Here is a 14,199-nt window from a genome sequence, read left to right as displayed (position 1 = left end):
AGCATAAATGCTACTGATTCGCAGCCTGTAGATCAGGAAATGAACAGAAGGGTTGAACAGCCAATAGAGGCGTCGAGGGAAGTACCAGCGTCTAATGTTGTAACGGAAGCACCAAATACATTGGCTACTAATGCTAGTGACATTACAGTATGCAAATCGAGCCCACTGAGTCCACACAGTCAGTTCAAGTGATTAATAGAGCCAGTGCTAATAATCTCTCTAAAGAGAGAGTTGTGAGACCACGGATTGTTGCATCGGCTTCTATAGAGGCCGAGCAGTCAGAAACACATATGAAATCAAACAGAATTTTTTTATTATTACAAGACCCACTCCCTATATGAGAATGCTCCAAGAGCAGAGGGAGGAGAGGGAGACTGTGATGGCTAGAGAGCACCAACACTTCAGACAGCCAGGAACGGAGATGGAAGAGACAGGTTTAGTAATAAACATTTCATCTTATTCACTAACTGATTCTCAACTTTCTGTACTGTTAAATGGTCTTAATTTTATACCTGCCCAAAGAACAGATTTGGTGGAGGTGTTGAAATGTCTAAAGTTGTCTGGGCATAATTTGAACTTAAAAGCTTTATTTAAGGAAGAGACATCTATGTATGAAGTTTTTAAAAAAACAAGTACTTTCATTCCACCCTCACACCCTAAGGTAGAGACTTTCACTGGAATGTGTGAGAAACAAATTAGAGAGAAATTAGCTAAGTTTTATAACATGTCAAAGGCTGAACACGATGCACTACATGAACTAAAGAATAGATCTAGTGCTGTTATTAGACCAGCTGACAAGGGAGGGGGGTTGGGGTCTTAGACAAAGACCTCTACTTACAGCAGATGAACATTTTATTAAATGATGTTGACACATACTTGAATGTATCTGGTTCCACTGTGAAAGGGATTATTGAGAAGGTCTCTTTTCTGGTATTTGAGCTACTGATTACCAATTTGATTAATGAACCTTTATTTGAATACTTTAAAGTAGAATATCCATTAATCCCTAACCTGTACAGACTGCCCAAAAATACATAAAACATATGAATATACCACCTATGTGTCCTGTAGTATCCAGCAAGGGCTGGCTGACTGAACCTCTGTATTTATGTGGAAAATAATCTACATACCTTTCTAGATCAATGTGTCACTATATTGAAGGACACCAAGGCATTTCTACAGAATTTGCATATACAAACATTTAACTTGCATACTGATTATTGGTTTGTGACATGGACATAGAATCCTTATTTACCGTCATTCCCAATGAATGGGGAATATCTAGTATCAGGAAGTTTCTGAACAGCAAGAATTGGAATGACAGGAATGTTTCTCTTATCTGTATGCTGTTAGAACTAATACTTGACAACAATGTTTTCACATTTAATAATGAATTTTACCTGCAGAGGGTTGGCGTAGCTATGGGCACACCATGTGTGAACAGCTACGCCAACCTTTGCTTATTTCAATGGGAAATGGATTATGTTTTATCTAACAATGCATTTACTGAGAATCTGAAATGGTATACATTTATTTATTTATTTTACATTTGTTGACCGGGCTAGTCTAACTGGATATATGTCTATTTTCAGTAGAGGCCCGGGGAGAAAAGCTCCAAGCATAAACAGTGACAAAGTTAACAATATATAAAAAGACATGTAAAATCACAATGCAGAGGCAGCATTGGTCAAAAGAAAAATTATAATAATAAAATTGTAAACTATAAAAGTTATACTAACAATTATACTAAAAAATTATAGTAAACACAATAGTAGGTATGAGCAAGCAAACATGCTTTGTAGATGATGTCTTTTTGATGTGGGATGGCACTACTGAACATCTGAATGACTATCTGCATACTACTACTGGTTTCCTTAAATTTACACACAAATATTCTTATAGTGACATTGATTTCTTGGATGTTAAGATTAGTAGAGGGGAACTACACACAATACACACAGGTCTTTATAGAAAGCCGGTTAGGAGAAATAACATCCTACATAAATAGTAGTATGCACCCTCGACATATAAAGAAAAATGTCTTGAAGGGGCAGGTCCTTCAGAACAATGAGGCTTTTCAATGATGTCGATCCGGAAAGGGCACTATCAAATCTTAAAGTCAAATTCCTTAGTACGGGCTACAAAGCTGCAGAGATAGATAGCTGTATCACAGAAGCCTGGAGAGAAAGGCAGAATAAATGCAGGCCATACTATGGAGAAGAGACTCCACTTGAAATAAACTCAAAACCAAATTGAGTGAAGCTGGTGATTTTAGGGTCACCCTGCCATACTCCTGTGATATTAACAGTATATGTGACATTGTGAAAGCTAATTGGAACATTCTATAAACTGTAGATGAATTTGAACATGTGATAGGTGAAACACCGTGCTTTTCATTTAAGAACAACACATTTTAATTTTTACACTGATTATAGGACAAAAAATGTGGTTTATTTCAGTTTCTGTAAGATATGTTATGCATACTACATTGGTAAAATCAATCGTATGCTGAAAGGACAGGATGCTTGAGCACTACAGGGATGTACAGAACACAAAAGAAACTAGTTCCTTGGCAGAAGGAATTAATCATAGCTTTAGTTTCTTTGTATTAGAAGTGTTAGCTGAAGGTATAAGGGGAGGAGACTTTAAAAACAAAACTGAAGTGGCAGAGCAAAATTGGATAATTAAACTTCAGGCAGACAGACCTCCGGGACTGAATGCCAAAGTCTCCCTAAAACCCTTCTTGAAAGAGAGACCTTTGAAGCATTAAAGTATGATGAAGCACTAAACTGATATTTTTAAGATAGTTTTTAAAATTGTTTAAGTGCTTGACAATGTGTCTTTAATTTGCTAATTGATTTGTGATGTCATTAATTGGTAGGGTTTTAAAATGCTTCTGTTTTTTTAAGAGAATGTATGTCAGATGAAACGGTGAATACCGAGAAAGCTCTAACATAACACATTATTTTTCTTTTTCCTGCTCCGAGTAACTGAGGCTGTTTTTTATTTATTCTAGAAACAGGAAGACTTTGATCTCTTGCAGTCGTTGGGAAGCTCCTACCACTACCATAACTTTGAACACCGGGGGGGCTGTGGTGACGCCGAATGGCAATGCTCTGAACTGGTAATGATTGGTTTCCAGCTAGAAATGGAAAAGTATCCTGGATTGCCTTTGAATTTTTATATGGGAATAGGCATCCTTGAGATCTACAGATCCAACTGTCCTTACTCATTAGAGGTAGTATGGATTGTACTGTGACCATCCGGAATTTCATCTTTTTGACAAATTGATCAATGTGGCCAAGATCTAATACTGGCCTAAGGTCCCCTGTCTTCTTTGGAACTAAAAAGAACCTGGAATAGACTCCAGCTGGGGGGACCTGTTGGATGACATTTCTAGCAACTTTGAAACTTCTGTTGCTGCAAATTCCAGTTTTTTTTTTGTTTTTTTTTTTTTTGCGGGGGGGGATACAAAAAGGGAATCTTATAGCCTCTAGTGATTCTAGGAATCTGAAGTAAGGATCCGTTAAGCTTGTGGGTGTACGGTTAAGTGCCCCCTGACTGCCTCCAGAAAGCAGCAGTCAGATTACCCTTCAGGGGCACTGGTATTGTTTTCTCAGTGAAGGGGCCACCGAAACACTAATTCAGTGATCCACCTCTATCCCCAGCATGATGTCCACTTGAGTTGCCTCCTCCGTCTCCTCTGCCTCAGGGGGGTGCATCTCCAGGACTGTTGTGGTGAAAACTATTCTGGATCCACATTTTCTTACCTCCCTTTGATTTCTGTAACAGGATCTTTGGATGGTGCAGAAGTGGACTCCTGTGGCAGAGAGGATCTTACTGCCTTGCTCACTCCTGGTAAGAGTTTCTAACTTTGGGTCTAAAAAGAGTGGAACTATTAAATGGAGCACTGATCAAAGATACCTTGAAGCTTTCCATAAAACTGCATAGCCGCATCCAGGCATGACACCCATGGAAATGCCTGAACCAGCTGCTCTTGCTGTATCATCTGCTAGGTTGGTTACAAGCAGACGGCAGAGTAGACATTTGGGTGTCCATTGCATTTTGGCATCCAAAGGCAAGTTAGCAGAGAGAATTAGAAATCTCCTTGATCAACTCTCTAAGAGCAAAGGACACTAAAGAGTAAACCCATTTCCCCACGATGTATGTCCAAAGCCCTTGACGCTCTTAAGAGGACAGACAAACTCTTCAGACAGCTCTTTCTATATGGCTGCTGTTACTACCATGACATCTAATGGGGGTCCTTCTGACCAATGCTTCCTATATTTATGGGCTGCTGAAATTCTTTTTTTTTTTTTTTAAACAAACTAATATCAGGGTCCTTCCATGCACTTTGTGCCATGAGATCTATGAGTGCATCCCACCCAGCACACAGATGAGCCAGACCAAAAAGCTACAAGAAACACACAAACTCATTTGAAGAAGTTTCAGTGGACCAACCCCCTTTTTGCTTCATAAAATTCCAGGATGTCTCCAAATGTGGCATCTTCTAGGGGGGTTCTGGGGGATCTTTCTCCCTTATCCAAATCGGTGTCCTCAGTAACTGACTCAGGAGAGGAGTCTACGTGCTTCCATTTGCACATGTGCCTCTTTGGAACATCTCTGGGGATCTGGTGGAGACAGGTCAGAATCAGACTGGGAACTCGAGTGTTAAGTGGTCTCAAAGCCTATGGGTTTCTAACTGTCCTCGTCAATCTGAATGAGGGCATAAGAACAGGTTCTACTGGGTGTCCGATCTGAATTCAGTGCACACACCCTCCTTTCTGGACCAGCCAAAGCCCTTTCCACAGTCTCAAAAGCCAATGCCATGTTTGGAGCAGAGGGATGACTCCCCTCTGACAACCGACTGCAGAAGCCGCCCTACTCTGAGGTAGTCTCAGAAGAGGACCTCAAACCAGAGTCATGTGGTAAGGAACCAAGAAGGAACTGCTCAAAAAAGTTCAGGGATGACTCATCATCAGAACCTAGACACCAACGCTTCGGCTCTAGGACTCATCCCGATCAGACAGCAGAGTCAAGAGAGTAAAGGACATATTTGAAGCCAAAGTTCGTTGGACTGTCAGACTTGACTGAGGTACACCAGAAGGATTAGGATCTGTGGGAATCTGTTCTGAAATCTGAACCGGTATTGGAAAAAAGTGTGACAGGGTCAATGGGCCTGTACCCAGACCTCCCCTTGTTGGACTCCCATTTGAATTTGTGTCCTCAAACATCTCATCATTCAGTCGACATCCATCTTTGTGAAACTGCTGGTGGATCAGACAGACCTCGACGATGACACCAATGACGGCCTAAGAAGGTTGTTTGACCTGAAGGATCAGTGAATGCAGCAGAGGGCTCACCAGCTCTGGAGAAAATGTAGCTCAAGAGGAGGGAGCTTGGATCCAACTGGCAGGTGGATCTATCTGCCACAAACTTTTTGGTTTCATACTAGACAGACCAGATGGATCCGGGGACCTTTTCTTGACTTGAGTTCTCTTCCAATTTATTTTCTTCAGTCTTTTTCTCTAAAGACCTCTCTTTGTCTCTGTGACTTTCTTTAGTTTTATTCCTTCCTTTCTCTTCTCAGTGCTGGGAGAAGAAAATAGAGGTCTCAGCTCAGAAGACATAGTAGAAGACTCTGTCTATGGGGGAAGCAAGCCTTTAATAATCAGTTTCTCTCTCCTACCCTGTAAAGTTCTAGAGCCAAAGGCAGCAGAAATATCATGGTTTGCCTGCAGGTTCCCAACAACTAAACAGTACATTCAGAGGGCATGAGGGATCTTGAGGATGTGTGTCCACAAGCTGAACATTTTTTGAATCCTTAAGTTTTATCTGACATCAGAATAATACATTTCTAACAGAATAAACTCTATAAACCCTACCACAATCTAAACCATGTCCAAGAAACTACCATCTTATCATCTTACTACTAATAAACATACACTCACCCCCCCACACACCCACAAGTACTATATTTTCCTAAGCTGTAATCTAACTATGGAACTATCTGGAAATACATACTATAGAAGAAAAAATGTAACAAATGCATAACCCTATCACTACACTATGCTAAACTAATTCTAAATGGAGGCGTTGAGCTGGAAAAAAAAGAAAAACTTTCACTTATTTTGAATAAACTGCTACAAATCTAAACATGTCTGGATAGAACAGGCGGCAAACGAGATCGGAGGTAATTGATAAACTGTTTGTACAGGGCGTTAAAAAAATCACAATAACGCCCTTCAGATTATACTGTTAGTTTAATGTTTATTTTATCTTACTTCATGTATTTTTATATATTTTTTTTTTGCTAGGGATCTTTCACTTAGTAATTTTAAACATTTTCACTTGTCCACTAGATGGTGCTATTGGATTAGGAATGGCCCTGATCAAGCTGAAAATGTATTTTAAAAACATTTTAAAGTATTACAAAGTTTTTTTATACATTTTTTTTTGTTTTGGAAAGTTTTAAAATATTTATTTATTCTAGATTCATTCTATGAAAAATTTTTACATTTGAAAAGGGAGGCTTTTAAGATTTTTTTATATGTATTCAAATATGGTTCATATTTATTCATTGAATTCTAATGGATGGGTTGGGTTGTGGCATTGTTCTCACTGGATGGTTTGAATTTAATTTAGGTATAAAAAGTCAATTAATGATGTATTAGCTTTATTATCTGATGAAGTCTACAGTGGGATGAAAAACGTGGCAATTCGTTAAAGTGTTTTATTCTATACGTCTTTTTGTTGCTTTTGTTGTGTGTTTTTGCTTGTTGTTGAAATATTAAAGGACTGCTTGGTTTTTACCTCCAGAGAGTCGTGGCTCTTCTATTTTCAGTGCTTTTATGGTTTATAAAAATCAGAAAAACAGGCAACACAGGACAGTTCGTTACAACTGTCTCATTACAATACATATCAAATGTTACCACAGTAGGATACAGTAATTTCTTTACCCCTTGTGTGACTCGAGCAGAAGTTCTGATCACTCTTTTTGGCATTATTTCTCCCGTTGGGATTTCCTTTCCTCTAGCCAATTCTTTTGGCTGGGCCCTTCTGTCCATTCTCTGTGCTATGCATACAAAACTAATGGCCCTGAATTTTGCACATGCTTCATGGTCTGGTAAAAGTACTTCAGTCAATTTCATTCTAGATTCCATTTCAGCCAATTTTGTTTTTCGGGTCAAATGTTACATTAATTTTCTATAATTCACTGAAATCCTTTAAGGAGAGATCCTCTGCTACAGCTATTGCTGTTGAATGCCCATGACGTTCTCAAACTGATGACTACACTTTAGTCATATTCTCTACGGCACTTTCAAGCTTTTCTTCTTATCTTTATAACGTTTGAACTTGACATAGTATTTAGAGAAAAAAAAAAACCCATTAAAGTCTTGACTCTGCAGTGCTGTGCCACAAACAGCATAGATGCTTTTTCACTGGATTCACTGTATACAGAATATGTTGGTAGTTCTAATCTCTCTACTTCACCTTTCTCATTCTGTTCATTCATGATGCAGACAGTGCTTCAAAAATTGCTACCATAAATCCTGATCACCTGCAGATCAAAAGAACTTCCTTAACCAAATCAATTATGTCATCCACTGTTCCTTGTTCTAGATTACCTCCCACATGTACTATTACATGTGGGCATCCTTCTCACTTTATGGGCAACTCTTTCAATAACTTGTCTGTCACAGTCGCAGGTAAATACTAAACAATCAGTCTGCAGATCATTTCAAGCCATGCCAAAAACCCTATTCAAAATCTCCCTCTAGCCTCAGTAGCCTCAAAGTGGGCAAGACAACATGGACCAGAAAAGAATTTGAGGCTGCTCATCCAATTATCTAGGTTTACTTTTAAGGTAGCAAGGGTGCTACTCTGCTTGACATATAGTGAAGTTTGTTCCAGAGATGAGGGATACTTTGGGATACAAATCTGTCGTGCTCATGTCTTATTTGCTAGTGAAGGCTTAGTTGGTTTAACAGAGTATTTTATGTATCATTAGTTCTGAGAAGGAACAGGAGACCAAATGGGTTAAGATCTTTTGTTCATAGGTTCATAGGTTCATACTAGGCTATCTGCCCTAGGGCATTTATAAGCCTAGCCAGAGTATGTTTGGCTTTCGCCACCCATTTTAAATTAATTTTGCTATGCCCTTTTTCGAGGTTAGTATACTGTGCCTCTGTCTAACAGTGACACAGAAGTGATACCCGGGGTAAACCTATGATCTCCCATCCACTCATCAAGATTCCTCTTGAAGAGAGTCAATGAGGGACTCTGCCTAACCTGGACTGGGATTTTATTCCATAGTGAAGGGAGCCTCTGGGTTATGAATCTGTCCCTCCAGCATGTCCTATTTATTTCAGTGCTGAGGTTCAAGTCTCGGCGTGTAGCTCGATGGGATTTGGATTTTTTGAGGTGCAGCATGTCCCTTAATTCCGGGTTGGACATGGCCTTATACGTCAGGCACAGGTCACCTCTGAGCAGGCGGTATGCCACTGAGTAGAGCTGGAGTTTCTTTAACCGGGTAGCGTGTCACAAAAGGCTAGCCCTAGATCTCCTCAAAGGAGTCTGCAAGAGACTGAGTACAGAGAAATGGCTGCCAGTCTCTCTCCCGATAACGAAGATTTTTGAGGCCACTGATCCTTTTAGTTATGTATCTCTGAGGTTTCTCAAGTTGCGTGATATGTTTAGATAAACAAATGCCAAAAGACACATGCTATTCAATAATGGGTCTGATAAGATACAAGGGAGATTAAGACTTCTCTGGATCTAGAGGAGATTACTTGGAAATTATATGGGCCAGATGAAAGGCTTTCTAAACTACTGCGGAGACATGATGGTCAAATGATAAGGAATTAAATCAGCAAGAGTACCCAGATCCCTTACAGTGTCTGACTGGAGGGGTGCATCTCCTCCTATACAGTAAGTGAAAGTGTTCCGTTTACCAAAATGAACTAGCTACGTTTTTTTTTCTAAGAAGGATTTGTATTTTCATGGATATCACAAGAGTTATGAATTACTCCTAAATACAAAAAAAAAACACCCTTGACAGATGATTGTACATTACATAAAACCACTCAAATTATTATAACTAATACCACTCAGTCATGATAGCCAGATTTTATCATTTTAAAATGAAGCTTCCTTTACACATTACCAGAGAAATTCCAAAAGCTCTGCAATAAAAAGGAGGCACATCAGCACTAAATGTTAGTCCACTGGCTTGGCTTGAAGAGCCAAATTAAGCCCCCTTCCAGGAGAGGGAATGGCATGTCCTTGCACCCAGACAGAATGATGGAGAACCCAGGTAATCATTGCAAGACTTGCAGGAAGGAAAACACTCACTGCTGTAAATTTCTCAGCAAGCAGGCACGTCAGTTTTACAGGGATATTTTCCATACGCTATAAATTACTGTAGAAAGAGTGAATCTGTGAATATAACTGTCCCGTTTTTACATCCCATCTCAACTACAGCCCATGTCATCACAAGACATGACCTCATACAAACATAGGGCATACGTAGAACTCTAAGAGGGGAAAAAGGAATCTACAAATAGTCAACAAAATCAGTACCATAATAAGGCAAAACTCCAAACTCCTCAATGCAGAACTGATCACCCTCATTAGCAGATGAAAAAAAACTTGAATTTTGCAGGGGAAACAGGGAAGAAACCTTCTGCTTAGATGGCTACTGTAAATAACTGCGTTACTAAAGATAGTTCACACTACCATAAAATATTAACAAATTAATTTAATTTTCCTTTTTCTGTGTATGTTATAGTATCTACTCATTGTATTTCACATTAACATTTCAGCAATACTTAAGAAAAATAAAAAACAAAGTTAAACGGATAAGTTGACTTTTTACAAGAAAAGACTAATCAAATGCATCAGCAAGAAAGAAAGCTTACCTGCTCAGTTGTCATTTGAACAGCTGCAATTGTAGGTGCTCTAAAACTTGTCCCAGGCCTCTGGGACTGTGGCTGTGACTGTGACGCTCTTCCAGATCCCACAAAACCAACTTCGAAAACTAAAACAGAAAGACCAGACTCAGAGCACTAAAGATCAAAGTTTAGCATTCATCATTACAAACTAAACACAAGGATACATGCAGATCAGAATACATTTAAAAATAAGCAAAATATACTGGATACAGAAAACATTTTTCTATTGGGCTGTACCACACTATAACTAGAAGTTCTACTTTGCAACTGGGGAGTGGCACAGAAAGTAGAATGAATGCCTGGGATTGGCATCCAGCAGACAATCTCCACTTAGTCTGTTCTCTGTTGTAAAATATAAGCAGTTACACTAGAGTCATGTCATTGAGCATTTCACTGAAAGACCAGCTGTCGTGCAATATAAAAACAAACAGACTACCAGCTGAACCTCAAGGTTACTGGTCAAGATGAACATTACTCCACATTTAAAAGCACTCACTTTCTATAAAGTCAATCAGTACTGGTTATTTAACAGGCTGGGACTACACTAAAAAGGAGTGCATAACACAATCCCATATCAGTGTGACAAACTTTATTAAAGCCAAGTCCTTCATATGGCTATCAATTTGATGCAATGCCATCATTGTCTCTCAATGGGCAATTAAAAATCTATTGGGTCTTAATTCAATAATCAACTCAAATGTCTGGTCCTGGCAAACACAAGACAGACAGACAGGAACCCTGATCACAGCATAGATGGTCCAGATTCGATTAGTTGCTTGGGTGACTGATGGAACAGCAGGGAAGCCATTAACTATGACAATCCCTTGTGGAGGCTAGGGATGGTGCGACAGAGAGGTGTAGACCATGCTAGGGAAAGGGTAGTGGACATGGCTGAGTTGCCATGGAGGCAGGGAGACACCACATGCCCACACTGCACGCTTACTCTTTGGATGTGACCACAGGCACCGTAATGGAAGGGGAGAGTAATAGGTGGATCATTAAAGTAAAATAACCCCTGGCTGAAGGTGATGGCAAGACCCCTAGGATGGCTCTTACATTCCATGCCAGCCCCAACTGGGAAAATAGAGAAGCTGGCACACCTGGTGATGGATGTGGAGTCCTGAGCAGAAGGATGAAGCAAGAGAAAAAAAGTGCTAAAAAATTACAATAAATGAGAAGGCAACATGAGAGCACAGCATTGTATGCTTGGAGGTATCTTAGCAAAAGTGACTACAGCAACACTTGGAGATATCACAACAAAGATGACTACAGCAACACAGACACTGTCCTCCAGATCTCCAGACAAACAGGTCCTCAAGGGGGTCACTTACCTTAGCCATTGAGGAGAAAGAGGCTTTGATGGGCAAATAACATTTCCTAGCTCTTCATCAGTACAGGGTATCCTGCACACCAACCCCACATTCATTCCTCAAGTGTTATTCCCCAACAAGTTTTCTTTAAAAAGCCACATAATTTAGCAGAAAGGACCGTGCATTCCCTATATTCACAAGGCTGGGATTTTACTTGCACACAACCAAATAATTTAGAATGTCTTATCAGCTAGCCTTTTATACAAACAGGTACAAAGGGTAGACCCTGTTCAAAAGCAAACTCTTTCAAAATGGTTAGTTCACTACATTTCCTTTTGTTATTCAAGGCTATTCCAGGACAGAGCAGGGACCACTCCACTAGAGTCACTGCAGACAACACAGCCTTCCTTAAGGGGAGTCACTGCTAACACCATCCATGAAACAGCTACTTTTAGCACCTAGGCATACCTTCACAAACCACTACAAACTAGGGGCAGCCTCTAGGGCCAGAAGAGGATTTGTTTCTGCTATTCTGCAAATAAAATCGACAAGCTGCAAAACGAAGAAAGAACTTTACACTGGCAAAAAACTTCTAAAGTTATAAGAAAAAATGCACCACCCCCAGAACCATTCTTTGTAGTAAACAGAACTTCAGACAAAAATAATCCGTGAATAAGGAATGCTCTAGCATTTATACATAAAAACAGGTCATAAAAGTTAAACAAGTTATACCATATAAAACAAAGGTGCGTTCTAGCCGAGTTCAGCACCAATGAAAACGTTAACATGTAACACCAGTTAAATGTAGATCATGTACAGATATCTCTTTACATCAATGATAAAAAATCCTAAGCAGCAAAAAGTAAAGGAAAAGCTTAGATATGTAATAAGGTTGAAAAACAGTACTAAACGTAAATGTTTTTTTTTTTCAGGACAGATAGTCACATAAAAAAAGTCAAGTAAAGCAGAAATTAACCCTCATTTCAACTCTTGATACAACCCACAAAAAATCTCAAGGCTTCTCTTTGCAGTAATGAAAAAATTCAAGGCAGCAAACTAAGCAAGTAATAAACTGTAAATAACCTAAGAATCCCCTTTACAGTAATGAAAAAATTCAAGCCAGTAAACAGAAATATATACACAATAAAGTAGAAATAAAATGGCTCCGTTATACACTGTGCAACAGTGTAGACAAGCCACATAATAAACTTTGAATATCTAAAGATTTCCCTTGTACAGTAATAAACATCAAAGCAGCAGAAATATATGCAGTAAGGTAATACAACTGGTTAAAATATATGTTACAGAATAACATGTCATAATGGAAAAAATCTAATTAAAAAAATTAAAATAAGACGTGTAGTAATAAAACTGTTTGTTTAGTTAAAGACAAAAATAAATACTTTTGTTGGTACTTACGTGTCATCACAACCAGATTTTCGCAGTTGCGAAATGCACATACCTCCACAGAAGAGAGTGTATTACTAAGTCCTTACAAGTGGCCAAAAACTGTACATGAGTTTTACGAACTAAAACAAGTTCAGAAATAATCTTCCTTTTTTTGCATCCGTTACAGACTTGCACTTGAGTTATCATGCCTGCTATTGTACTGTCGGTTGCATTATTTACAGTTTGTGGAAGAAAGTGTGCAGAGAATAGTGAATGTCATTGCTAAACTTACAGGGAAACTAGTTCATGTTACAGTGACATGGGGTGAGAAAACTCCACATTTCATTTTGACGGTGCTTGTGAAACAAAACGGTAATACATAACTCCCTCAATTTCACAGTCTCTGTGTTTTCCTTCTGTGAAGGATTTGTTGCCCAGTGTGAAAATATTCTGACACACAGTATGACATCAGTCATGCCAACTCATGCGTGCGACTCTTCTACTTCCAGCTGCTCCCGTCAGGGGTCGCCATAGCAGATCAACTTTCCATTTCTTCCTGTCCTCTGCATCTTGCTCTGTCACACCGACCACCTGCATGTCCTCTCTCACCACATCCATAAACCTTACCTTAGGCCTTCCTCTTTTCCTGTTACCTGGCAGCTTCATCCGTAGCATCTTTTTCCCAATATACTCTGCATCCCTCCTCAGCACATGTCCAAACCAACGTAATCTTGCCTCTCTGGCTTTGTCTCCAAACCTTCCAACCTGGGCTGACCCTCTAATATACTTATTCCTAATCCTGTCCATCCTCGTCTCTCCCAGTGCAAATCTTAACATCTTCAACTCTGCCACGTCAAGCTACGACTCCTGCCTTTTTGTCAATGCCACTGTCTCCAACCCATATAACATAGCTGGTCTCACTACCCTCTTGTAGACCTTCCCTTTCACTCTTACTGGTACTCGTCTGTCACAAATCACACCTGACACTCTTCTCCACCCACTCCATCCTGCCTGTACTCTCTTCTTCACCTCTCTTCCACCGGCACCATTACTCTGAACTGTTGATCCCAAGTATTTAACCTCATCCACCTTCGCCACCTCTACTCCCTGCATCCTCACCATTCCTCTATCCTCCCTCTCATTCTCACATATATATTGCCTTAGTCCTGCTGACCTTCATTCCTCTTCTCTCTAGAGCATATCTCCACCTCTCCAGGGTCTCCTCCACCTGTTCCCTACTCTCACTACAAATCACAATGTCATCTGCCAACATCATAGCCCATGGGGACTCCTGTCTGATCTCGTCTGTCAACCTGTCCATCACCATTACAAATAAGAAAGGGCTCAGAGCTGAACCTTGACGTAATCCCACCTCCACCTTAAACACATCCGTCACTCCCACCGCAGACCTCACCGCTGTCAAACTACCCTTGTACATATCCTGTACCACTCTTACATACTTCTCTGATACTCCCGACTTACTCATACAATACCACAACTCCTCTCTAGGCACCCTGTCATATGCTTTCTCTAAATCCACAAAGACA

The 14,199-nt window shown here is 39.8% G+C and overlaps 1 protein-coding gene across 1 annotated transcript in view; it reads right to left on the bottom strand.

The window, feature by feature from the left end:
- Positions 1–14,199, bottom strand: part of HLTF (helicase like transcription factor) — a gene marked incomplete in the record, with an annotated part of 1,324,997 nt that overhangs the window by 1,107,542 nt on the left and 203,256 nt on the right. Inside the window, 1 exon segment of the mRNA XM_044070619.1 lies at positions 9,921–10,039. Within this exon segment, the coding sequence (XP_043926554.1) occupies positions 9,921–10,039 (119 nt within the window).

This window comes from Protopterus annectens, chromosome 4.part1, assembly GCF_019279795.1.
Source record: "Protopterus annectens isolate FY-2018-M chromosome 4.part1, PAN1.0, whole genome shotgun sequence".
NCBI lineage: Eukaryota > Metazoa > Chordata > Ceratodontiformes > Protopteridae > Protopterus > Protopterus annectens.
Note: the sequence above shows the minus strand (reverse complement) of the source record. Positions and strands in the feature narration are given on the sequence as shown.